The following is a 25,644-nucleotide window of genomic DNA, read 5'->3' on the forward strand; positions in this document are numbered from 1 at the left end:
CACTCCATAGGACACACGGGACCATAGGGCGCACCTCGTTTTTAGAGGAGGAAACAAGAAAAAAATATTATTCTGGTTTTCTTCCTCCAAAAGCCCTGTTTTTTTGAGGATCAGCTCAAATTTGTGCAGCTTTTTTTGCAAAGGGAAAAGCCCTGTTTTTTCAGGATCAGCTCAAAGTTTTGCAGCTTTTTTGCAAAGGGAAAAGCCCTGTTTTTTTAGGATCAGCTCAGATTTGTGCAGCTTTTTTGCAAAGGGGAAAAACAAAGCTTCTTTTGCAAAGGGAGAAAAGCAAAGAGGAAAAGCCCGTTTTTTATGGGGTTCAACTCACATTTCTGCAGCTTCTTAAGGAAAGGGAAATGTTTCTACAGTTTCCAGACAGATAATCTAATCAGCCAGTCACATGTCACTGGGGAAACAAACAACCTCCCTCTGCAGCACATTTAACAATGGAGGCCTGGGCAAGGGGGCAGGGTGGAAAGGGAGCCAGGGACTCCTTATCTCTCTCCCGATCTCTTGCTGATCAGCTGCTGAGTGGGGTCCTTTCAACAGCCCCTTTTCTCTTTGTAAAAAACAAAGCACGATCTGCTTTTGGCCCCTGGGCAATTCAGCTCCAGGGACCACCATTCGCTCCATAAGACACACAGATATTTCCCCTTACTTTTTAGGAGGAAAAAGTGCGTCTTATGGAGCAAAAATACGGTATATATTGTATGGAAACATTGTTGAAGGGTGGTATGTATTTTAAAATATCATTTATTTGTCTCAAATGAGTTAATTTCAGTGGCAGGAACAACAGGTGTAAGATTGGAGCAGAGTGGGAGACTGAGATTTGTTCATGTTTGATTACAGGGAAATTCAGACCCTGCACTTCCTGTTCAGTTCTTTCATATCATGTATGCTCTTCTTCAACACGATCCTCCTTGGAAATCACCTTCTATGTTAACATACTACCTGGAAGTTCTTCAGTGTCCTGTTTGCATGAGGGGAACATGGCCTCTGATAGAGATGCTTGTGAGGTAGGAGCACTCTGGAATAATTACATTGGCCTGATTTGCACAAAACTACAATATGGTTAACAAACCATAGTTAAAGATGACACATCTAGTAAATGATCACTTAAACCTTGATCCATTAAAGGAGACACAAGAGCTGCTGTTCACTTGTGGCACTATAGCTTGTGCATGGTAAATATTCCATAAGGAGGGAATCCAAGTTTGCTCATAATGCTAAACCTATGGTTAATGTTAACTAGGATTTATAAACTACATACTTTTTAATGAGGCATTGAAATTACAATAGACTATGAAAAAAGTAACTGCTGCTTCTCATGGAATACAATGTTATTTCTTAACCATGTACACCCACCCCAATATTAGGGAAAAGTGAAAGAAGGTGGCTTGGGTTGTTTTTTACAATCAGGTTAGAGCAGGGGTCATCCCTCAGACCATGTGGTGAGCCGGACTATATTTTGGAAAAAAAATATGAATGAATTCCTATGCCCCACAAATAACCCAGAGATGCATTTTAAATAAAAGGACACAATCTACTCATGTAAAAACACGCTGATTCCCGGACTGTCCATGGGCCGGATTGAGAAGGCCCATGGGCCACATCTGGCCCATGGGCCTTAGTTTGCCTATCCCTGGGTAAGAGTGTTGGACTATGACATGGGAGACAAAGGCTCAAATCCCCACTCTGTCATGAAGCTCACTGGGTAACCTTGGGCCAGTTATCGTCTCTTAGCCCAACCTCACAGGGTTGTTGTGAGGATAAAATGTGGAGGAGGAAAACCGTATACACTACCTTCAGCTTCTTGGAAGATAAAGGTGATATATAGATGTAATAAATAAGTAATCTTCCTTAAGGGGGGCAGGAAAGTTTGGGTGCAATCCAGATAATAATACTGTCTGGATATTGGCAATTTTAAAGTTACCCCTGACCATTAGGTCCAGTCACAGACGACTCTGAAGTTGCAGTGCTCATCTCGCTCTATAGGCTAAGGGTGCCGGTGTTTGTCTGCAGACAGCACACGGAAACACCGTTTACCTTCCCACCGGAGCGGTATCTATTTATCTACTTGCACTTGACGTGCTTTCGAACTGATAGGTAGGCAGGAGCAGAGACCGAGCAATGGGTGCTTACCCCGTCGCGGGGATTTGAACCGCCAACCTTTCGATCAGCAAGCCCTAGGCTCTGTGGTTTAGACCACAGTGCCACCCGCATCCCTTATTGGCAATTTTACTTGCTATTAATTTCAATGGGGTTTAAGCATGCCTCTTTAGAGCACTTCCACAATGTTCCACAGATTTAAGTTGGAGCACTGTGTCAGAATTGTTTAGCATATTATCAGTGTGTATGTCAAGTCAATGAGGTTTTATCCTGCATTTTTCAACCTTGAAAAATTGTGTTGAAAAAATGCATCACTTTGTTTTTTATTTTTTTATTTTTCCTATTTTTTGTATGTATTCACAAACCACTCTGTCAGGTGTAGTACTTCTCAAGCCCACGGGACAACAGTATAGCATAAGTATACTCAGTTGCTCAGTAAACTCTTGAAATATTCAAGTAAAAAATATTTCAAATTTGTAAGATGTTAATTTGACTTTTGACTAAAGTGGCTTATGCTTTCTGAGCCTTTTAGTTCAGAAAAAATATGAACTAAAGCAAGATTGAGGTTTTTAAAATTATGGATGGTGCAAAGAAAGTGAACAGAGATAAGTTTTTCTTCCTTTCATAGTACTAGAACTCAGTGTCAGGCAATGAAGTTGATTGGCAGTGGATTCAGGAGAGATAAAAGAGAGTACTTCACACAAGGCATAATTAATTTTGGTTTATGGAACACAGTGCCACACAATGTGTTGGCTGCTAGATTAGATGGCTTTAAAAGTGATGTGGTGAGATTAAAGATGAGTAAGTAAATAAACTGTATGTATATATATATATATAACTGTTATAAATCGCGATTTGTGTATTTATTTGGTTTTTTAAAAATTAATATCCTGCCCTTTATCTGAAGAGTGCAGGTTGGGTTACAGTAACAAATGCATAGAAAATAAAATAGCAACACTTTTAAAGTAAAAACAATCTGTCAGTCCCTGTAGCCAGTCTATAGACATCCTTCTAGATACCAGTACTTTATGGAAAACACAGGTCTTCTGCTGGCACCCAGAGCTGAAAAAAGGTCAGCACTATTTGAAGCTCAATATACACAGGCTCCTTAGTGGAGCTGGTGAACTTTGGGCTGTGGGGACAGAAAGGAAGATCAGAAAATATCCTGATTTATCTGACCCTTAACTGTTGCTTGTGCTTTTCCCCCACCAGGTCTTGCCTTTACTGCAGTAATATTTGTCATTCAGTCCCTGTTACAGAAACCACAGATGAGGCAAGAATGTTTCACAAAACACTGTTAATGTTTCTTATGAATTTGTTCCAAGATGAAGTAATAGCATTAACAAGGAGGTTTGTTTCAATGAATGTTTTTACCTTTTTAATTTCTAACCCATTTTTGTATCTTACCATCAAGTTGTGCCCAAAGTACATTTACTATTTATACGTTAACAGCATTTCCCACTTGATTACTTTCCCTGCACATTTATGTCAGTTTTTAAGAAAGCTATTCTCATTCTAAGTAAATGGGCAGATGTTTCTAAACTTTTTTCAAAAATTACTTTTACACATTAGTTCTTTAATTTACACACACACACTCATTTAAGTGTGTAAGTGTTAAATATTGCAGTTCTGTGATTTTTCTTAGTCTAGACCAGGCATAGGCAACCATCGGCTCTCCAGATGTTTTGGACTACATTTCCCATCATCCATGACCACTGGTCCTGTTAGCTAGGGATCATGGGAGTTGTAGGCCAAAACATCTGGAGAGCCGAAGGTTGCCTATGCCTGGTCTAGACTTAGATTAAAAGCCTTTTTTCATAATGTGCACATAATACTTAGATTTTACAGGAGACAATTCTGGAAATTGCACTGTAACAGTAAGAAGCCTGAGGCTTTTAACCTCTTCCTGTATGTTCTTTGTTCTTGAAGTGCAAAAATCTCAAATTTTTAAAATTGACATTACTATGGGCTGTATCCAAGATTAGCCATACTCAGTAAACCTATTGAAATTACAGGCATGACTAACTTCAGGCTATGAATTTCAGTGGGTCTTCTCTGAGCTTCTCTGATACAACTCTATCCACTGTCCGTCCGTCCCCAAGTTTGGGGGTGGGGGCTCAAATATACTTCATCATGCCTGAATATCACTCTGGATTGTAACTAGAGATATAATTTCTATCAAAGTTTGAATTCTGTTGTAATTTAAAACATGCTAAATTGCAGATTTTAACAGAAGATATACTGTGTTATAATCATTGTAACAAAACAGAAAAAACATATTTAGGAATTATTTTTCTTTTACAGTTTGTGTGAAGAAGATTCACAGCAAGCACAAGTGATGCCACAAACTGTTCTTCTGGAAACATTCTGGTTAGGAAGTGAATCGGTGCTTTTCACAAAACGTATAAAGATTCTAGTAGACTGGGTCATAAATTCCTATAGAGAGAAGTACAAGACAGATGATGTGAGTGATTTATCAACTATGAAGAGTAAAGAAAGCCCAATAATGTCTTTTGTGTTTTGCTGCCTTCTCTCAGGACTCTTAATAACGTTCCATGACTATATGTTCCCTACTCCCTAGAACAAGACTTTTGCACTGTTGTTCCCCAGGTGGCCTTAATCACTGTTAAAGCTTATTGTCTATTGAGTTCAGTGGGTCTTCTCTGAGCATGACTTAGCTGAGTATCTTCTTTATGTTGGCACTGCCACTTAACTGATTAGTAATGTCATCTTATGTATATTTTGAAACCATGGGTTGGTGTTTGTTTAAAATCCTAGTAAAAATGGATCCTTGGAATTGTGAATTTCATCTGATGAATGCAAATAAATTCTCTCACAACTGATGTATCTGAGAATCTGATACCTGAAAATCTTGGTTAATGGCTTATGTCATAAGAGGTTTTCTGTAATCTCCAATATCTCCTCAAAGTAACGGACTCTTTACCCTTTGTGTCGCTAAAGATAGATCTAAAACGGTTCCCCCTAGTTTTAAGTAAAATATGCAAAATGGAGAGCTTGGCTCCTGGAAAACAGTTGCCTAAGAGAAGGTTCAAAATGTCCTGGAGGCAAACGCTATGCTATTTATTTCAACATGGCAAGACTTTGTAATCTTTAATTAGAAATAGCTTGATGGGAGCTTACTTAGCTCTGAGCTCCTGTAGCATCAGTGTCAGTGCCCTTCTGACAATTTCTATACAGGGGAATCCCTGCTGTTGCACTAGTCAGCTCCTTCCAGTCTGTTCTGCCTCCGCCCCCTTTCGGCACCAAAAACGGCATGCGTGTTAGTAGTCGCGTGGGGAGTTGCTGGTACTCATGAGTCAAACCATTGAAGAGAACCATCTGGTTTTAAATGCAGGAATTATTGATTTGAATCAGTTTCTTATGGTTTTTTTTAAATCAAAAGTGGTTTTGTGGATTGCAAAGTTAAATTATGACAACTGCTGGAAGCATGGTGGTTGTCATATGTTTTAATACTTATATGGAAGACCTGGTTAATTGGAAAGGTATTCTAGAAGCTACCATTATCAACTATACTAAAAGGTAAAGGGACCCCTGACCATCAGGTCCAGTCATGTCCGACTCTGGGGTTGCGGCACTCATCTCACTCTATAGGCCGAGGGAGCCGGCGTTTGTCCGCAGCCAGCTTCCGGGTCATGTGGCCAGCATGACAAAGCCGCTTCTGGCGAACCAGAGTTCCTATTTATCTACTTGCACTCTGACATGCTTTCGAACTGCTAGGTGGGCAGGAGCTGGGACTGAGCAACGGGAGCTCACCCTGTGGCAGGGATTCGAACCGCTGACCTTCTGATCAGCAAGCCCTAGACTCTGCAGTTTAACCCACAGCGCTACCTGGATCCCACAATCAACTATATTAGAGCCTCAAAAACAAAATGGAGAATGTATCAGCCTGTAGTTTTATTTTGGATTAGCATGGCGAAACAATATGTTAATTGGAGTAAACATAAGCAGGGTTAATTAATTTGGCCTTCATTTTAGCTCCTCTAGGGGAGTAGTCTGTCCTCCTCAAAATATTTCAGCAGGGGCATTTGAATTCAAGAGTAAGTTGTTTGGTCCAATCCTGGCGCTGAAGTTAGCAGCACATGGTAGCAGGGCCTCGGCATTTTTAATAGAGAATTATCTGTTCTGTATCCAAGTATCTGCAATTTGTGCTTCTTGAATGGTAGTGGATAAAGATTGGCAGCTGAAATATTTAATCTTATTGATCACCAATCACATGAACAAACAAGTCATAATCTTCTGGCAAGATTGTGGTATAATTAAGGAAATTGTAGTAAGACCTGGTAAATTTCTTGGAGTTACGATGTTCATAGGGTAGACCACTTGTGTCTACCGTATGAGCAGTTTAAAATGGATGAAACAGACTTCAGTATTTCATGACTATGTTAAGAAAAAAATATAGTAATAGAGAGATTTTAAAGGTGATCTTCTCTTCTAGATCGTCAAGCATGAAGTAGCTGACCTGTTGAACAGAATTTTAGGAATTGTGGTCGAATACTGGATTCTTTCAGGGTTCCTAATAGACAAAAATATGTTACATCCTGTAGCTGCTGATCTTGCATCTTATATTGCCATTTCATGTAATGGTAAGATTTTAATATATTTTTTCATACACATGCATAGTGAATAAACACTTCAGTTCTCTGTAGCTAAACCAGAAGACTATAGTTGGAATATTTGGCTGCTTATTTCATCACTTATTCCAACTCAGTGTGTGAAACCTTCCTCATCTGTGACTCCTGAACCTATCCTTGTCTCGTCTTCATTCTCTCTCTCTCTTGGTGTTCTTCCCATATCAGAATACTGTGGCTGGCATTTTTAACTACCAGCTTACTTCCCTTGCCTCTTTTTTTTTTTAATAGGCCACTGATTCTGGTTCTGCACTGTAATCTTACAGCACTACTTATACATAGAAAGTGCAATTATTATTAATGTTTGCTAGATAATAATAATAATGTTGATGGTAATAATAATAATGGTTAGGATGTTTTCATAAATAAATCAAGCACCTCATGTTTGTAAATCATAAGCAATTGGTGGCAGAGCATGCAAAAGTGTCCAGAGCTATATAGGCAATCTTCCATATATTCCATTGTCATTTTACAAATGGGGACACAAAACTGTGCATTCACTGTGCATTGCCAAGAGTATTAGTGGAGGGAGTTACTGTAAACAACTAATTATTTATTTCACCTTAACAGATTACTGTATATACTTCATATTAGAGCCTGATTGCTAAAATGTAAAGTTTGGGTATCCACAAGCATGCTGGCAGTATAAAATCTCTGTCCTAGTACAGATTTTAAAGTTTCAAGTATTGTAACTTTCATGAACAAAAATCTCTCCATTAAAAAAAACCAACAAAATCCATGCAAGCATGGATTTTACATACTGTTTTTAAACAGCATTTACCTTATATTTTAAGTATTTCAGCTTTCCAAACCTGTTCCTCTTAGCTAGTGCATAATGTGTTTTCTTCAATTTGATGTCTGGAGTACTATGTCTAGTTCTCTGCCGCCGCAGGTGGGAAAACCAGGTTCCCTGGGTTCAATATACAGGAATGTAGATTTCAGTTGAACATTAGGATAAGCTTGACACTAAGAACAGTCCGACAGAAGAACCAAAAGAAGTAGCTCTCCCTCTCTAGAAGCTGGGCAGTTGTCTGTTGGGATGCTGTATTTTTCTGTTTCAGGAATTGGGCAAGCAATTCTACAGCTGGTTTAGTAATTCTAACAATTTAGGAATAGCAATTAAAGGACAGAAATGCAGCAATAATATTCTCTGTATTGTCTCCCTAACACTTTCTTACTGTCTCCCTTCTCTTCAGATTTTTCACCACAGGAATTAAAAACATTCATTTCTTCCATAACATCTCTGTGGCTTGAAATGTTTGTTGCAGAAGCAGTTTTTAAAAACTTGCTATTCCAAACCAACACTGTTGTTTCTACTGAATTGCTGTCTCTCCAAAAAATGGTAAGTGTCATTTGTACTAGGTAATATCTTTCTTAATGCAAAAACATTCTGGCCTAGATGAAATGCAATGATCCTGGTCCAATAAACCATGCATTTTTGCAACAGGAATTAACTATGTGCCTGCATGCTTCATCCTCCTCTCTGACCTTCTTTCATCCATGCCTCGCCCTCATACACAGTAACTCAATACTCATTGGTTTGTTAAACCAATTTTCTTGTGACAACTGAGCTGGGAAACTGATGTTTGAGCTATTCCAACCATGATGTCAGGTATCAAACCATGATAGCAACTAGACAGCTGGTATTGTTCTGGGACTGGGGGAGGGTTCTAAAGGACTCTTTAGAAACCACTTTGCAAGTTTTCCTTCTGGCTCTTCTGTTCCTCAATTTCAGGATACCCCTAACTGTCTTGCTACAACCTCTCTTCCTGCCCCCCCCCCTAATTTTATACATACCTATATTCCATCTGTTCCTGTTGGGAATTTTTGCTTCTTTCCAATCAACAGAGATTGGGTACTAGTGTTGCAAGACTTAATGGTAAACATTATGAACTGGACTTCCGCTGGTGCAGCATTGGATCCAGCCCAGTGCATCTTACTCTTATTCCCCATGGCAAATTGCCTTGTGCAACGAAGCAACCTTTTGCCTAGCCTTCCCCATGACTTCGTGGCTGTAGTGCAGCATATTTCCCTCCGATTCCAACACATGGATGCTACTTTCGAGCATGTACTTGAACCCTAAGCACAATAGCCCACAATACAGCAAACCACTCAAAAGCCAAAATATGTGTGAGAAAAGCAAGTCAAGTTCCCAGCAGCACCCTAACACAACATAATCAGCATAGGGGTGCGAGAAGCTATATGGGTCCTTAAGAGTTTCACACCATAAGCTTTACTTTAAAAGGCTTTTGTGAAGCCTAGGTATGATAATCTTGGAAGATTAGTTTTAAATGCAATAAAGATCTGGAGGGAACTGTTAGCGTTGCTAATTACCAGGTGTGTGTTAATGTCATATTTAACATAGCCGGACTAAAGTTTGACTCTTGCAACAGGTTTGTTCCTATCTGCCTGCTTTACAAGCTGGGTTGTGTGAGCCAAGGATACACAAAGCAAAGAAAAGGAAAATAGGGCAATGGCCTTGCCCTAAGTCTCAAAGGGCATTACTGATGCTAAATGGTGATAAGCAGAACCAAGCCGAAGTGCTGCCTGATGTACCGTAAGTAATACCTATAACATCACCGGTTTTATTCTGCTTTGGGGGACAGCTTCTGACCTGACACATTTCTTGAACTTTATGTGACCTGTGTTGTTGTCTGCAAATTACTGTGACTGGCAGAAAGCTCAGTTTTAATCCTGTAACACATATGGGAATAGTGAGGTTCTCCCCCCCCCTTTCCCTTTCCCTGCATATATGTAGACTTCACAGACTATACATACTTTCCCACTATTAATGTAAATTACTTCCCAGGAGAAATAGAAGTATTCAAGAAATAATGTTTTTAGAGTGAGCTTAAGCCCTGTATATTGAATGATTGCTGGGTTTATTACAAGCACATACTGTATGGAATGTTTCAAAACTACCGTGACTTAAATTTCAAAATATGAAATCATGTAGATGTATCCGTCTGCATCTTGTTACTTCTGAACAAGTGGGGTGTTGTTGGTTTTTTAAATGTAAATAAAGTTCAGTCTTTTAATGTACTTTCCCCACTTCTTGCTTTTAGTATACAAGGCACTGGTAACTCTGCTTGTGTTCAAAAGAAATTGGGAAACAAAGTTGAAGTTGAGATGATGCACAGCAAAGATAACCATCATTTTTCAGCGAAGCAGGGGACTCTTGACAAGGTTAATGTTAAAGGTACTGTGATTTCCTAACTTATGCTTAGTACTTCACAAGTTTGCAATCCGTAGTTCCACATTTGGCCCCAGTGAAGATGGAGTGGTATCTCAGTATTGCATAAGTCAAACATGGCTTTCTTGTGCTATTTGTTATGCAATGCCATTTTTTAAAAGTTGGGGCTATGATTGTCTGCTTTTTTTAATCAGACACACACACAAAATTTTCGCTTGAGTTGTAAATTGAGGATGCATCCTAAAATGAGTCCATTCCAGCCATAGCCTTATTTCACTAATCCACCTCAACCTGTGCTTGGAAAATCAGCATCGTCCTCTGATTTGAAAGTCTAATTCAGTCTTCATCTCTTTCCGTCCTAGACGTTTTGCAAACAAAGACCGAAGTGTATGCTGAATTACATAGCCCCATTAAGCATATGGATGGTTTTCTTCCAGGCATTGAGCCCAAGCTATGAAATGCATTTGGATTTTAGTTTTAACTACACTAGAACCCAAGCACTTGAGTTTTAAATAGCACGGTACAGTAGTTTACACAGGCTCTGTTTAATACACAAATGTAATAAAATGTTCTTATATGCTTGTACCTGTATTAAATCAATTTCTTGAACAATTTTTAATATGAATTTAACCTAGACATATATAATTATTGCCATTCAAAGTGCTCCGAAGTATAACAGTAATGGATATCAGAAGGGATATTTTAGAACTATATGCTAAGCTATGGACAGAGCCAAAAGCAGCAGAACCCTCAATTTACTTGGATTTAAATTTTATGCCCACCCTGTGCCAAAGCCTCTAACTGTATCAGCAAATGCACTGATAAAAAAATTATCTGATTTCCCCCCTACTGGTGTGCTATTGGAGAGGTAATACAAACTGATATATAATTACTCTTAAAAGAAGTGGCTAAAATATGATACATTGGGGAAAATAGACTTGATTGTTGCCCACAACAAACAACCAGACACTCTGCATAAGAATATATCCTGTTGAATAAAAATAAGGAAATTTACTGACCCAATCCCATTGAACAAATGTGGGGGTGGGGAGGGCAGAATGTTCTCATTTGGGTAAATTTCATCATTCACTTGGAAACGTGTTTTTTGTCAACTCTTGTTCCAGTATAATCACTGGACAAAAATGTAAACAAATATCAGAATTTTACAGCCTGCCTTTGTTAATTGAGCCACCACCTGTAAACTGCAGTCAAGTCTTCAGTCTTCTCTTTTTTTCTAGGTCTAGATGAGTGTGTGTGTGTGCGTGTGTGTGTGTGTTCGTGTTCCCTCTTCTTAAGACTGCTTCATTCTTCTTAATCTCTCTCCCTCTCCCTCCTCCACCCCCCTCCTTTTTCTCTCTGGTACTGTAGGCAAGCCAGACAGCCTATTGAGAAACAGCAAACCATCTGTTAACGGATTTGAAGTTCTGAATTATACTTGAGTGTGTAGAGGCACTCGTGCTTAGCCAGAAACATTCATTTGAATTAAGCTACAAACGCTGTGTAAAAAGAACCATACACTTAATGTAGGTTCATGAATAAATTTAAGGGAGGGCAACTGCGCTCTAAACTTTTATTGCTTCAAAACCAAGCATTTTTGGTGTTCTGTGATCATTCGGTGCTTTTATAATGTGGTTGAAGCTTTACAGCTTGAACGGGTGGGTGGGGGAGAGGGAGAGATAATTCCTGTGTTAACCCTTTAGCAGTGCAGTTCCATTGCTGGATCTCTGATGGAACAGAAGCTCTGTGGGCTTTTTGAGTTTTCTTAAAAGGTATTTAAACAGGACAAAGGGAAATCTTATTCATTACTGAGTGCTCTGGCGTGTAGCCAGATCTCCTAGTTCCTGCGCTTTGATTATTTTCTTCAGTTGCCATTTTGCCTAGACTGGTATAATCTATTAATTCTGTTTGCTAGGAGAGACTGCCCTGCATATTGCTTGCAAAAGGAACAATGTGAAGAGATTGATTCATCTTCTCTCTTTTCCAGGAATAGATATTAACGTTAAAGGTAAGTAGTTTTATTTTCTTCCCTGAACAAACATATTAAGCCTCACAAATAGCTGTGATACTTGTGTGTTCGCAGAGTTCTTTTCATTCCTTGTTTTCCTGCTTCGGGATTATGAATTAAAGCAAAGATTTTATGGGTAGTTTTGCGGCTAAAGCTTATTGATTGCATTTAATTGTCTGCATGGTTTTTCTATTAAAGCACAGTTGTGGTTTAAAATAATTCATTTCTGGCCTTTTTATAGATAGGAGGATAAAAGCTGCGAATAGCTTTATAGTCAAGATTTTTATGTGAAATTCTGGTTCTAACAGACCTGGGCCAGTGTGTGGTTTTGACTGCAGATGCCTTGTTCTTACTTTAGCAATAACAAATATGATGCTTTGCAGAAAGCAAGAAACAGCTTCATTGTAGAATGACACTGAAGTAGATCTTTGCCTCATTTCATTTTAAAAGTATAATACAGAATTAGCATATTAATTTCTCAAAATATTCGTCATAGCACTAGTTAGAGGGGGGGAAAGGGTAAAAGGAATCTGAACGACAATATTATGAACATCCTGCTACTAATTTTACTGTTTTCTCAAACTTCCCTTGATTTGTAATTCAGACTATGCTGGCTGGACGCCTTTGCATGAAGCTTGTAACCATGGAAACACTGTGTGTGTCCGTGAAATTTTGCATCATTGTCCAGAGGTAAACCTGTTCAGCCAAGTGGATGGGGTGACTCCTTTGCATGATGCCCTTAGAAATGGACATGTAGAAATTGCCAGGCTTCTACTTCAGCACGGGGGTGAGTGTTTGTGTTAAATAAGCTTAGAGAAATTTGAATCTGTAAAAACTGCAGAGTATTAAAATTTGAGGGTGTTCTTGATGTGATTTTTGAAAGCTAGAGGTTTTCATAAATATTGATGTGCATCATGCCATATTTATACTCATTCATCTTGTCAGTTAAATTATTTCAGTAAGCCCATAACTTTGGCTGTTTCTCATATTTGCTGAATTGCAGATTTTTTGTAAAAGCTGTATGAACAAGCAGTGATGTGGATTGCATGCCTACCAGGCATTTTTCACAAAATCTGGATTTTAAATTAATTTTTACAATGTACTGCAGAAATGGTTAGCTTAACTGCTTTGTGCTGCTTAATTTCATTGTGTTTCTGCTTATATTTATGGTTATCCAAACATTTAGGCTGATAATTCTGCTTCTGGCAAGTCTAGGTTTTTAAAAATTGGAGAGGAAAGGGTTAGAAATAGCTTACTTTAGCATTTTGCATTAAAAAAATACCCACTTAAAACAGTTCAAAAATTACAACATTTTGTGTATACCCTCCATGAGATGTCTTCCCCTCACAAAGTACTCATCTTCAAAGGAGAGAAAGTATATATATTTTAGAGAATTTGTGTATGAGCCATATATAAACACTAGAGTTTATGTAGCTCATACCACTACTCTGCGTGTCAGTTTAATTTCAAATATTTCATGTTATCAGATTTGTTATGGCTATACTAATTCTGCTGTGTGGAGTGCAAAATAATGTTCTGTACTTAGATAGCTTTTAGCTAAACTCAGCCAGAAACACAAACATTACACTGGTTAGTCTGTTTAATAAGACCTCTGTGCATTTGCAGTCTTCTCCTGCCCCCTAAAGGCTATTTTCTTTGTCTCTGGATGATATTCTTTCACAATCAATACATCCCTTGCTCTTCTCCCTCTGTGTGCTTGTGCTGAACCTTAATGCTGTCTCCCAGGTGTTTTATTTATCTACTGCACCATGCGACTGACACGCCAAGCCAATACCTGGCCTCACTTCAATCGGTCTAAGTGATGCAAGAGCCAATATTACCGAAAGCCCAAGTCTTCAATAGAACGTGGCATTACACTGACAGATGTGCATTTTTCCTGGGTGTCTGTGAAGAATGGGCAGTGGATGATCCCCTTGTCCTAGGGGAGAAGATCTGCTTGCACTTTCATTCATCAAGGTCCTCTTGCAACGGTGCAGACGGTGTGTGCAGAGTTATCTTGGCTGTCACATGCCAGGCCTTCGCCTGTCAAGCAGTTTGACAGAAGCATGGCAGGAACTATGCTGCACATTCAGTGTACAATTGCTCATTGTTGGTGACTAAACTTTATAGAGTCCTTTGGCACTTCCCTCACCCATAAGCCATCCTTTTTAGTGTTGTTGTTGTTTTTAATCTACACTATGATGCAATATCTACATTTGAAAATTAAAATATTGCTCTTTACTTGTGTGCATGGCACTGTCTCTGTAGCCACACAACCTGTTAATTTTATTGATGTGTTATACCATCTTTTTCCTAAAGAGCTCAAGGGGGCACCCATGTTTCTCCTCTTATTTTCCCAACAGTCCTTTGAGGTAGGGTAGGCTGGGAAATAGTGACTAGCCCACAGCTCCTAATGAGCACTAAGGCTGAGTGGGAATTTGAATCCTGGTTTTCCTGGATTTGCCCTCCCATCAGATGTCAAGGAGATAAGTAACTATGCAATCTTTAGAAAACATCTGAAGGCAGCCTTGTATTGGGAAGTTTTTAATGTTTAATGTTTTATTATGTTTTTTCTATATGCTGGCAGCTGCCCAGAGTGGCTGGGGCACAAATAATAACATTTATTATTATTATTATTATTATTATTATTTATTTATTAATATTATTATTCCTGGTCGTGCAGTTTACCTTTCACAATAGAAGGCTGCTCTTCTCTCCCTGCCCCACACTCAGATCCATGTCACTTTAACATACCATTTTCCCCTGCACATTAAAGCATTTCGGTTAAGTACATTGCATGTTCTTCATGACTAAAAACTCTGCGCAACATGTAAACTGATAATTGAATTGCTGGTTTGTTTATTTTTTAAAAAATGCTGCAGCTTATCTATCACTCTAGTAGCAGCAGAAGGCGGCTCGGACCACATTGCTACACACAGAAGTCTTCCAATCTAAGAAACATGGGGTCTGTCTGTAGAAGCAAGATCATTAAATCCCTCTGACCTATCTGCCAAGCGGGTGATGAGTTCTGCACTCATAGGCTTGGGTGTTAAGATACAGGCTTTGGGTATTTAAACTGTGCACGGCAGTCTTCTCTGTATACAGATGCCATCCTGGAAACTTATTATTATCAGGGGCGGAGCAAGGGGGACGAGGGGGTGGCCCACCCCGGGTTCCAGGGGAGGGGGGTGACACTTTGGCCGGCCCTCCCTATCCCGCCCTGCCTGGCAGGCGGGCCCCGAACAGGGGCATGCCGCCTTTTCCCCCTTCCAGTGGCTATTTTTCGGCGCAAGGGGCAGGCCAGCAAGGAGGGGGCGTCACGCTTGTTGCTGGCATGACACCCCCCTCCTCGTTGGCGTGCCTGCTCTGCTTCCCTTTCCCCCCTCCCAGCGGTTTTTTTGGACGGGGGATGGGCCAGCGAGGAGGGGGCGTCATGCCAGCGACAAGCGTGATGCCCCCTCCTCGCTGGCCCAGCCCCTGCCGAAAAAAAGCCGCGGAAAGGGGGAAAAGGGGAAGCTTCCCCCTTTCCCTCTTTCAGCGGCATCCACGTGTGTCGTGACGTCACGACCTTAGGACGCACGTGTCGTGCCACTCCCCCAGGGGGTGCCTCCACACCGCCGCCGCCCGGGAAGCGCAGAGGCTTCCTCTGCCACTGATTATTATTATTAATTTATATACCACTTAAATGCCAAAATGTAGATGAATCTAGGCATGGTTTTCTCTGTGTGTGCTTTCTAGATGCAAACACATTGTTTACCTCTCTGAATGTTTAGGGGTTTATGGAATAAAAGCTTAAAACCTGGTTATTTGAGAAGCTGCATTCTTGCATTCAGCCTCATTCAGCCACTAAGGAAGAGTTACTTCTGGTGGAACCACACAGGCCAAGTTCATCTGACAGCTGGGGCTGTTTGTATAGAGGGCATTCAGTGCAGTGAAACCTACTCCCTCCTGATAAACAGCATATGCTAATAGTTTGTTGCTTTTGGTGCATGTTAAAAATGCTGTATGCAAGCAAGCTATATCGCCTTTTCTTCTAATTTTGTAGGTCTTAGGGAAAGTAACAGGAAACTATATTTTTAGCATATCTAATCTGCTGTTTCTTATTGTGCCACTGTTTAAACTTAAAAATACATTCCAAACTCCAGTTCATACCTTCACTTGGCAAGGGAGTGCTGAAACAGTGTGACAGACTAGCAGGAAGGCCTTTCTTTGAGTTTGAGTTGGGTTCTCCGTGTGAATGCTCAAAGAAAGTTAGTTGGTAGCATTTCTCTTTCTCCAAAATAGTAGGTAAGAGATCCTGCTGTCTTGTAAGGGTGACTAGCTCACAAGACCCTTCTCCCATCTTTTGGAGGCAGAGAAATGCCACGAACTACCATCCTTCGGCATTCACATAGAAGGCCTGGCTCATACTGAATGCTATCTGCCATACATAAGGAATTCCCCCTAAATGTATGAACAAGGCTAGGATTCTTTATACATCTGGCTGAGACATGCGAAATGCTACGTAACTCAGCTGCTGGCACAGCCTTCTGCCATGCGCTCAACTTAATTGAATGTTACTGTGATTTGTAAACCACTTTTTAAATTACAATCTTGCAGTATATAAATATTGTGAAATAAATTTGTCACCATGGATGGCATTAGCCCCCATTTTATATTTGTGTACCCCAAAGTTTGCTTCCTCATTTCTTGTTAATCATTCTTCATCTATCAGTTTCATCTACTTTCTGTGTCTTGCAAAACACGTTTTGTAAACCTGTATTTTAATAGGTTTTACCAATTTCTTTAAATATACTGAAGCATGATTCAAGTTCTTTGTATATGTATCATCTGGTTACGTTAACAAAAAGAAATCTGTAGTACACTGATGAGATCAGGAAGTAGCTTTTGCTCTAGAACAGTGGTTGCCAATTGGTGGTCTCCAGACCCCCAGAGGTTTGTGGCACCATTCACATAACAAAAACTACCTTAGAGATATACAACTTTTCAAAACCAGAGGGTCCATGGCTTGGGGTTTTGAAAAACAGGGGTCTGCAGTACTTAGCTAATTTGGATCCAGTGTTCTAGAACATCCAGCCTATGACTGACTCAACACATGGCTGCGAGGGTGAGGAACAAAGGTCTTAGCAGGGCATTTCACTCCATAAGCTTTAAGGCACATAGTATACGCCTGAAATAGGCTTAACATTTTAATTCTAATCCATTTTGGAATTATAATGTGATTTGTTAATCAAAAAGCTTTAGATGCTGCAGAGAAAACTGCAGATACTGAAAAACAGCCAGTTGTTTAGCTGCACTAAATAAGCTATTTCCTATTTCATGTTTTGTTTCTTATGCAGGACCAGTGTTGCTACAGCAGAAAGATTCTGAGGGGAACCTGCCACTGGATATCATAAAGTGTGAAACAACTAAGCAGCAACTTTTGCATCTTGTTAATCCAGAAGGGACAGTTGAGGAATTACATGCACAAGTGGAAAGCAATTTTCATAAAACACAGACAGAATTTTGGACAGTCTTATATTGCAAGATGTTGCTGAACTTTTGTTCTGTATATAAGCTATTTAAGCCTTTTTCTGTAGCCTTTAAAAAGCTAGCCTGCTCCAAACCGTTGCTAATGACAGCTGATCGTTGCAAGTTTAATGTTAGCTCTACCCATTGGTTCATAGATCTTTATTTTAGAGAGCTTGAAACCTTTCGACATCTCCCAGTGTATCTTCAGAAGATGATTGAGGAGCTTAAAAAGGGCACAGGTGAACAGCAGCAAGCTTTTGCAGCGACACTACAGCAAATTTCAGTGGAAATCCAAATGTCTAACTGTTATTTGGCCAACTAGCTTCCAAACTAGGTCTGCTTGCCAAAAGCTGATAGTCTTAACAATGGGGTAGCTAATGTGATATCTCCAGATGTCCTTGGACTCCAGCTCCCATCAGCTCCATCCAGCATGACCAATGATAAGAGATCCTGGTCTAACATGTTTATCATCTTCAACATATAAGCATAATACCCTTGCTTGCTTGAGCTGCTGATCAGCACAAGGGAACTAAGACTGCATTTGCCTGATTTAGCCGTAACACAAAACTGGCTTCCTACTACAATGTGAGCAAGCTGCACTGAGTATCAGGTTTGCACACTTGCCTTTCCCAGAAGAGAAAACCAGAATCGTCTGTTCCCAGTTTTGCACTAACCACATTTTCCCTTACGCTGTTTGAACTCGGGGAAACTTACTTGATCCTGTCTTGTTCCCACTAATTAATTAAGCAATCTGTTTTCTCAGATGCTGGCTTGTCCTCACCAACTAGTTTGTAAACAAACTACTCTCCAGGCTCAGACGTCATAGGGAACTGAAAGTGGATGCTTCTTACTTGGGCACTACGGCACATTCCCATGCTGGGAAACTGGTTTCCCACCAGCTGTGAAACAGCCCATAGTCTCTTAAAATTTGGGTGGGTGAGCTCCAGCAACGATTGTGGCACCAACTCAGGGGATCCTTTTACTCCATCCTATCAAGCAACACTTCATTTTGTTGGCTACCTCATTTTGTTGTCTGCAATCACTAATCCTGTATAATATTTTTGTTAATAAAATTTTTGTAATGTGATCAATATTTGAATAGAGTACTGTATACTTGGTTCATTTACTTTTAGGAGGCAATATACTACCACAATCACACACTGCATTCACAATTTATTTGAGAATGAATAAAGATGCTCTTGATCCTAATACTGTCATTCTCAGATTATGAGGCAGCCCACCTTGGGTGGTGTGGGGACATTTGGAAAATTTGAGGCCACTCTAAAAGGTAGGGCATGTTAATTATCTTGTATAGGAGGCAACAGTATCTAGGAGAAGTCAAAGTTTCCATAAAACATGCCCTAAGATTGGACTTTTATTAAAGCTTTAGAAATGTAATTTCAACCAAAAACCATTAAATAAATTAAAATGGTTGAAGCATAGCTTCATTATGTATGTTCATTAAACAAACATTTTGTAAGTTGAACAAAATGTATTTTTTTAAAAAATCAATGCTCCTGATTTGAAACAAAAATCAGGAGCACCTTAGGCTAAAGCAGCACTTTGCAAGATAAGTGGGACTGGTGTGGTAGTGTTGGACTAGGACTGAAGAGGCCTGGTTTTGAAATCTGCCATGAAGCTCGCTGGGTGCTCTTCGTTCAGTTACCAGATCTTAGTCTAACATATCTCACAGAGCTGTTGTGAGACTGAAATGGCACAGGACCTTGAACTCCTTGGAGAGTAGATGAAAACTAACATAGCAAAATCCAGCATTCTGCACTCAGTTTCTAAATATGCCCATGGGAAACCCAAGTGTAGAAGCTGAGCACATCATCACTTGTCCCAACTCTAAAAATGGAGCTAGAACATAGCCACTGTAGATAGTAGCCAACCACTCCTAAGAGTACTTCTAATGTAATATTAAGACAAGAGGCAGGCCTTCCCAGAGTTGAGCTAAAAGTCTGGGAACAGGCAATATCCCTCTGGTTGAAAATTCATTATAACCCAAAGGGAATGTTATCTCATTTCCTGGCTACAGCCCCTTATCCACCTTGGCTTTCGCAAATTGCTAACAAGATCAAACAGGTTGGTCTAAACCCCGAATACCTCTTTAATGGCACCCTGAATAAGGCAAAAACAACTATCACTCAGAGGCTCCTTGACATCGAATTGCAAAAAGAAGATGCTTTACTCCCTGAGAATTACAGGTGTCTAAAATCTTGACCCAGCTTTTCAGCTGCCCCTTATTTATCTAATATTACTTATGAATCTTACAGATGGGCATTATCCAAAGCCCGATTTGAGGCACTACCTACAGCTGTACTATATGGTAAATTCCTGCGGGTTCCAATTCACGACAGCTTATGTCCATGCATGACCAATAAGGTGGAATCTGTTACTCACATTCTCCTATTTTGTGAACTTTACAGTGAAGAACGGTCTCTACTCATATTACTCCTTTTATCAAAATTTATACCTTTGCAATATTATTTGGAATTCAGCCCCGAAATTTTACGCAAATTCCTTTTGGAAGACTCTGAGCTCAGTATCCTATGCTGTGGCCAAATTTTGCACCTTAGCTATTAAAAAACATAAATCTCTTTTAATGAAAAATACATCATAAACTTCTTTTGCGCCATTGATCTTTTGTCCTGGCTCTTGGGATTTTGATTTCTTGTGGGGGTGTTGCTGTTTTTGTTTTTTTGTTTTTTACTTATGTTGTTTTGTATTGCTGGCTCTTGCTGTAATAAAATTGATAGTAGCCAACAATAGCCTTATCAGATAGGTATAGATTTATGTAACACACAGAGGATTAATCTACAAATGATTGTGTACAGAACTCTTTAATCCCAAGGCATTTTGAGATTTGATTTTGCAAGCTAAGTATTAGGGAGCTACTCATCTATGTAAGTCATTGAATCATATAGAGTTGGAAGGTACCCCAAGGGTCATCTAGTCCAACCCCCTGCAATGCAGGAATCTTTTTGCCCAATGTGGGGCTCGAACCCACAACCTTTAGTTTAAGAGTCTCATGCTCTACTGATTGAGCTATCCCAAATAATTGACTTATTTAATCATTGTTTTGAATATTTGAGTGAGCCTTCTGCCTTAACCATAGCAACAATCAATTCTAACAGAGCAAGCAAAAAGTCCCCTTCCCCAAACCCTCATCCAGGCATTTTGATGAAGTTTGGCCCATAGAAATCTACAGTGATGTTAGAAGCATTGTAGGGTTACGTCAGCCATCCTAATGATGTGATGTAATGCTCTAACAAAACAATAAGGAGGGCCAGGTCTTGCCATCAGGGGCTCTGAGCTACGTGCAGGTACTGTTGTTCAGAACATAGAAGCATGCTGTTAACTTGTTGGGACATTTGTATAATACAGTGATTCAAATAATTATTGCCATTACTCAACAGTACCTAGAGACATTGGTCTGAAGTAGTCATAAAATCACATAGTTGGAAGGGACACTGAGGATGATCTCAGGAATATGCCAGTGTCCCATATAGGGGTCAAACCTGCAACCTTGTTATTATCAGCACCACACACTAACCAACTGAAGTCCTGCTACAGTACAACCCAAGAAATACAAATTTGTGTTATACTACCATCAGAACCGAGATGATATGAGAGAGGCATAAATAAAATATGTACCTCAACCATTCAAGATTCAAGCCTATTTCCTCAAGCATTACTTGTTCGAAACATCACAAGCATTTCAAGAGCAATGTTAATATATGGTCACATCTGAAGATGTCCACTAAAATTTGGATTATAAAAACCTGATTCAATACCAGTTTCTGCTAAAAATGTCAGTCCCACACTAAATATTTTTAATGCGTAGGACTGGTTGCACAAGCTGTTAACAGTAGAGAGTAAATTGCAGAAAACATTCCAATTCAAAAAATGAATTGTGAAAGTTCCTATATTAACAGTGCTTAAAGTACACTTCTTCTGTAGGGACAAAAAAAGTTTTAGTTAATATAAACCACATCATAATGCTCTAAATTTTGCTTTCTAAATCAGTATCTCCACTGAAAGTTCTTCCATATTCACGTGAGCAAGTGCTTATCAGCATCTTAACACCACGCTGCGTTTAAAGTATTATTTTCAAGTTTTAATTGTTGGTGACATTTCTGACCATGCTGAGTTCCCCATTTATCTGTACAGTAGCTTATATTTTCTGCCTCACAGTAAGTCTATGTTACTGAAACAACTCTGATCCTTATGTGCTTTTTTATAATGAGGTCTTATTACATTATCTGAAATGTCCTAAAATTTCTCTGTTATGTGCTAAACTCTCTGAGAAGAATAAATGTGATGTGTCAGTTTGATGTGGTCAGCCTATCATTAGTTTAAACCTTTTCAAAGCAGACCTTCTCTGTGTGGGGGACATGCTATCTATAATGGCTCTTAAACTGCTAAAGATGGATTTTTTTTCATATGGATACCATGTGGATTGATGATAACGTAGTCTATCTCCTCTATCAACCCCTTATGATTTTAGGAGTGTTCATGGAACATGAAGAATTGCTTGTTCCCTGATGTGCCTTTTCAGATTCAGCACAAAAAGAAGGGAGGGAACTGATAAGATTAAATGACTGAGTACACTTATCAAAGGCTCTGCCATGGATGTATTTATAGGGAGTTCACTCCTGTTATTAAATTAAGACTTTTTTTACCCTTGGCAAATTCATACAAAAACCCCGCTTTTGAAAGTATGCGGTACTGCAGCAGAAGCTGAAGTAGGTGTAGGAAACAAGCCTTTGAAATATTACTAACCTGTTTGCCTACAACAAGTTCCAACCATCCTTAGGTTTGCTATCCTTTCAAAGGCAGGCTACACCATGATGCTTTCTGAGTCCATGGCAAAAAAATATTCTCTCCCCAAAGAAGCTTTATAAGCAGATGGACTGCGTTCATCTCATTTTATGGCTTTTTCATTTAATACTTGCTGTGATGGCTCCAGTTTTTCTAAACATATTCTTAAGTGAAAGCCTCCATTATCCCTAACAATGGTTCATGGGAGATGGATGTCAACAGTATGTGGTGACATTTTAGCTATTTGGGACTGCTGGCTCTAGTATGCAATGCTTCCAGGATGTTAGTGAAAAGCTGCCTAGATTGAGGGGAAATTGCAACTTATTACCAAATTTAAAACCATGGAGAGACCTGGCCTGAATAGAGACATTGGATTCTTATCTCATTATACATGATAAAGCTATTTTTAGCCATCTCACCCCTTGCTTTTTCCTGTAAGACCAATTGCAGTCGTTAACAGTCACCAACAGGTTTACCACACCTATCACCCATTCCCACCACCCTTCTGAGTAATACCCCTCCCCACCATCTCACTATATATAAGGGTCTGGTGACTTCTGTTACAGTGTATCTGAAGAAGTGTGCATGCACATGAAAGCTCATACCAGTAACAAACTTAATTGGTCTCTAAGGTGCTACTACAAGGATTTTTTGTGTGTGTTTTGACTACGGCAGAGCAACACGGCTACTTACCTGTAACTAGATTGAGGGGGACAGAGAAAGATCTCCAGCCAACCAAGAGATGCTTCCCAATAGCCATCTGCGCAGAGAAGGTTGCACCCACACAATATATGGAGTCAAGATCAGTATTTCAGCAATTACAATGCTGAAAAGGAAATGAAATGTATGAATAATTAGTTTGCAGTCATGTAAACTGATGGGAGAGAGTTCACATACAGAAGCATGATGGAGTGTGATTAAGGAATGGGAATCGGCTGCCTTCCATATGTTGGAGTCCAGCTCTCATCAGCCTCAGCCAGCATAGCCATTGGCCAGGGATGTCAAAGTTGTGGTCCAGCAACATCTGCATGTTTTGGAGAAAGTGGATAGAAAGAAGTTTCTCTCTCTCTCATCTCCTAAAATACTAGATTCTAGATGCCATAATTCTAGAATATGGGACAATCCAAAGAAGCACAATGTTGGAGAACAGAAGTACTTCTTCGCATACTGCATTGTTAAATAATGGAATTCATAAACCCAGGATATGGTAATAACCATCAGCTTGAACAGCTTTGAAAAGGTGTTGCCAAATTCTTGGTTAATAAGCCTAACAATGGCTACTAGTCACAATGACTATATTTTAACAGTTTCCAGGAAGCACAAGAGACTGCACATATGTCCTGCTTGTGAGGCTGTCATGGACAACTAGTGGTTTTTTGGGAGGAAAGGAGGCTGGACTAAATGGTCATTTCCTCTTATGTTCTTGCATGATGTGGTGGTAGTGATTTCACCGCTAGTGCATAGTTAAAGGAGAGGTTTAGAACAGATGTTCATGCAGATGGCTATTTCCAACGTTTCAGGAATGCAGAATTAACCAATTTAAAAGGAAAACAACATTGGTTACAGACAGGTTTTCAGCCTTGACTTTGAATTTCCTGAGGCTCTCCTGGATCGTAGCCCAAAAATTAAAGCACCTTTTATGTTTTAATAGAGAAATGACGGAATGAGCATACCCTATTGCGACTTTGTGATCGCTATAAAAGAATTTTAGTTTCAGCTCTTGCTTAGAGCCCTGCAGCATGAACAATTACATTTTGCTCACATTTGTAATCCACAAAATAATGGCTGCCACATCTAATGGCTGCGCTAGAGCAGTGGCATAAACTTGCAGCCACATTGTGGCCATTCATTCCCTTCCTCCCAGAATGCTTCTGGGAATGAGGCTGTGTCATGACAAGGTGCCATTCCCAGAAGTATTCCATCCCAGAAAAGTTGCTTTAAGTGGCATTAAGTTTGTCATTCATTAGGTTTTTAAAAGAGGTAAAGGTAAAGGACTCCTGACAGTTAAGTCCAGTCGCATACGACTCTGGGGTTGTGGCGCTCATCTCGCTTTACAGGCCAAGGGAGCCGGTGTTTGTCCGCAGACAATTTTTCCAGGTCATGTGGCCAGCCTGACTAAGCCGCTTCTGGCTCAATGGAACACCAAAACCAGAGCAGCGCATGGAAACGCTGTTTACCTTCCTGCCGGAGCGGTACCTATTTATCTACTTGCACTTTTTGACTGTGCTTTCAAACTGCTAGGTTGGCAGGAGATGGGACTGAGCAATGGGAGCTCACCCCGTCGCGGGGATTCGAACCGCAGACCTTCTAATTGGCAAGCCCAAGAGGCTCAGTGGTTTAGAAAAGAACCAACCTCAGCAACCTTGCATTAAAAAAGGTAAAATTTGAATTACTTCTAATTTGCCCATCCTTTGAAAGCAACCAATTACCCCCTCCCTCACTTTCAAACAGGACAAATGGTCTTACAAAAATAGGCAGAGGAATATATTTCGTGTAACTTGAGCCCCAAAGCATTTCCCTTCAAATGACAATCCAAGTTGGGGCTTATTTCACTGCAGCAGTGGAGGCAGAACAGAGCCAGTAGCCATTGATAGACAAATTAATGAAGGATAAGACAGATGGCTTTACATCATGTGGGAGTTAATTCCATAGTTTAACAATGAAGAAATCCTTTGTTTAAATCTGCCCTGGATCTACCAACATTCAGCTTAATTGAACACCCCAAATTATAATGTTATGAGGGAGGGAGAAAAACTTTTATCTAGCCACTTTCTCCACGCCATGCTTAATTTTCTATGCCTCTATCATGTCTCCTTGTTTTTTCTGCAAATGAAAAAGCCTCAAATTTTGAAATCTGAAATTTGATGATTTTCACACAAGCCAAGGAGGATCGAACTCCCTGTGCAGCTGTTGGGGGTTGGCGGGGGTGACAATTTTGCTTTCACTAAGTATTGGCTGAACAAGCACCTGACCCAGCTGCCTCAATCAAGCGTGGGGCAGGTGGACATGATCTGGGGCAAACAACTGCAAGAGCCAAATTGGGAGGCCTGCAGTTCACCATTTCTGATTCATATGCTCTCAAAAAGCACAAATACATTTGTGAGGCAGGAATTGCCTTTGCAGAAGCCATGCTGATTCTGCTTCAGCTACACTGGTTCTTCTATCTGCTTTATAAATCATTCTTTAATAACGCTTTCCACCAGTTTTCCCCATTCTTGGTTGGGGGAAAGGGGCAGATGCTTGCAGGATTGAGCTGAGTACAGCTGTTTGAAACTTTTCTTAGCATCTCTGCTTTAATACTCAACAACGTCCTTATTATGAATATTTATGTTTGCAATCATCAGTTAACAGAC

The 25,644-nt window shown here is 39.9% G+C and overlaps 1 protein-coding gene across 3 annotated transcripts in view; it reads left to right on the forward strand.

Moving 5' to 3' along the window:
• SLF1 (SMC5-SMC6 complex localization factor 1) overlaps positions 1 to 18,676 on the forward strand; it is a 34,838-nt gene extending 16,162 nt beyond the window's left edge. For 2 of the 3 annotated variants that reach the window (XM_033163693.1, XM_033163695.1), the window contains exons 9-18: positions 850 to 1,016; positions 3,322 to 3,459; positions 4,414 to 4,573; positions 6,566 to 6,713; positions 7,955 to 8,100; positions 9,152 to 9,315; positions 9,824 to 9,957; positions 11,864 to 11,956; positions 12,561 to 12,743; positions 17,296 to 18,676. In XM_033163693.1, the coding sequence (XP_033019584.1) occupies positions 850 to 1,016; positions 3,322 to 3,459; positions 4,414 to 4,573; positions 6,566 to 6,713; positions 7,955 to 8,100; positions 9,152 to 9,315; positions 9,824 to 9,957; positions 11,864 to 11,956; positions 12,561 to 12,743; positions 17,296 to 17,789 (1,827 nt within the window). In that variant the 3' untranslated portion in view covers positions 17,790 to 18,676. Of the gene's footprint in view, positions 1 to 849; positions 1,017 to 3,321; positions 3,460 to 4,413; positions 4,574 to 6,565; positions 6,714 to 7,954; positions 8,101 to 9,151; positions 9,316 to 9,823; positions 9,958 to 11,863; positions 11,957 to 12,560; positions 12,744 to 13,702; positions 13,957 to 17,295 lie in introns of all 3 variants that reach the window. The other variant, XR_004427537.1, reaches the window with a different exon arrangement.
• The last annotated feature ends 6,968 nt before the right edge of the window (positions 18,677 to 25,644 follow it).

The sequence above is a fragment of the Lacerta agilis genome, chromosome 11 (assembly GCF_009819535.1).
Source record: "Lacerta agilis isolate rLacAgi1 chromosome 11, rLacAgi1.pri, whole genome shotgun sequence".
Lineage (NCBI taxonomy): Eukaryota > Metazoa > Chordata > Lepidosauria > Squamata > Lacertidae > Lacerta > Lacerta agilis.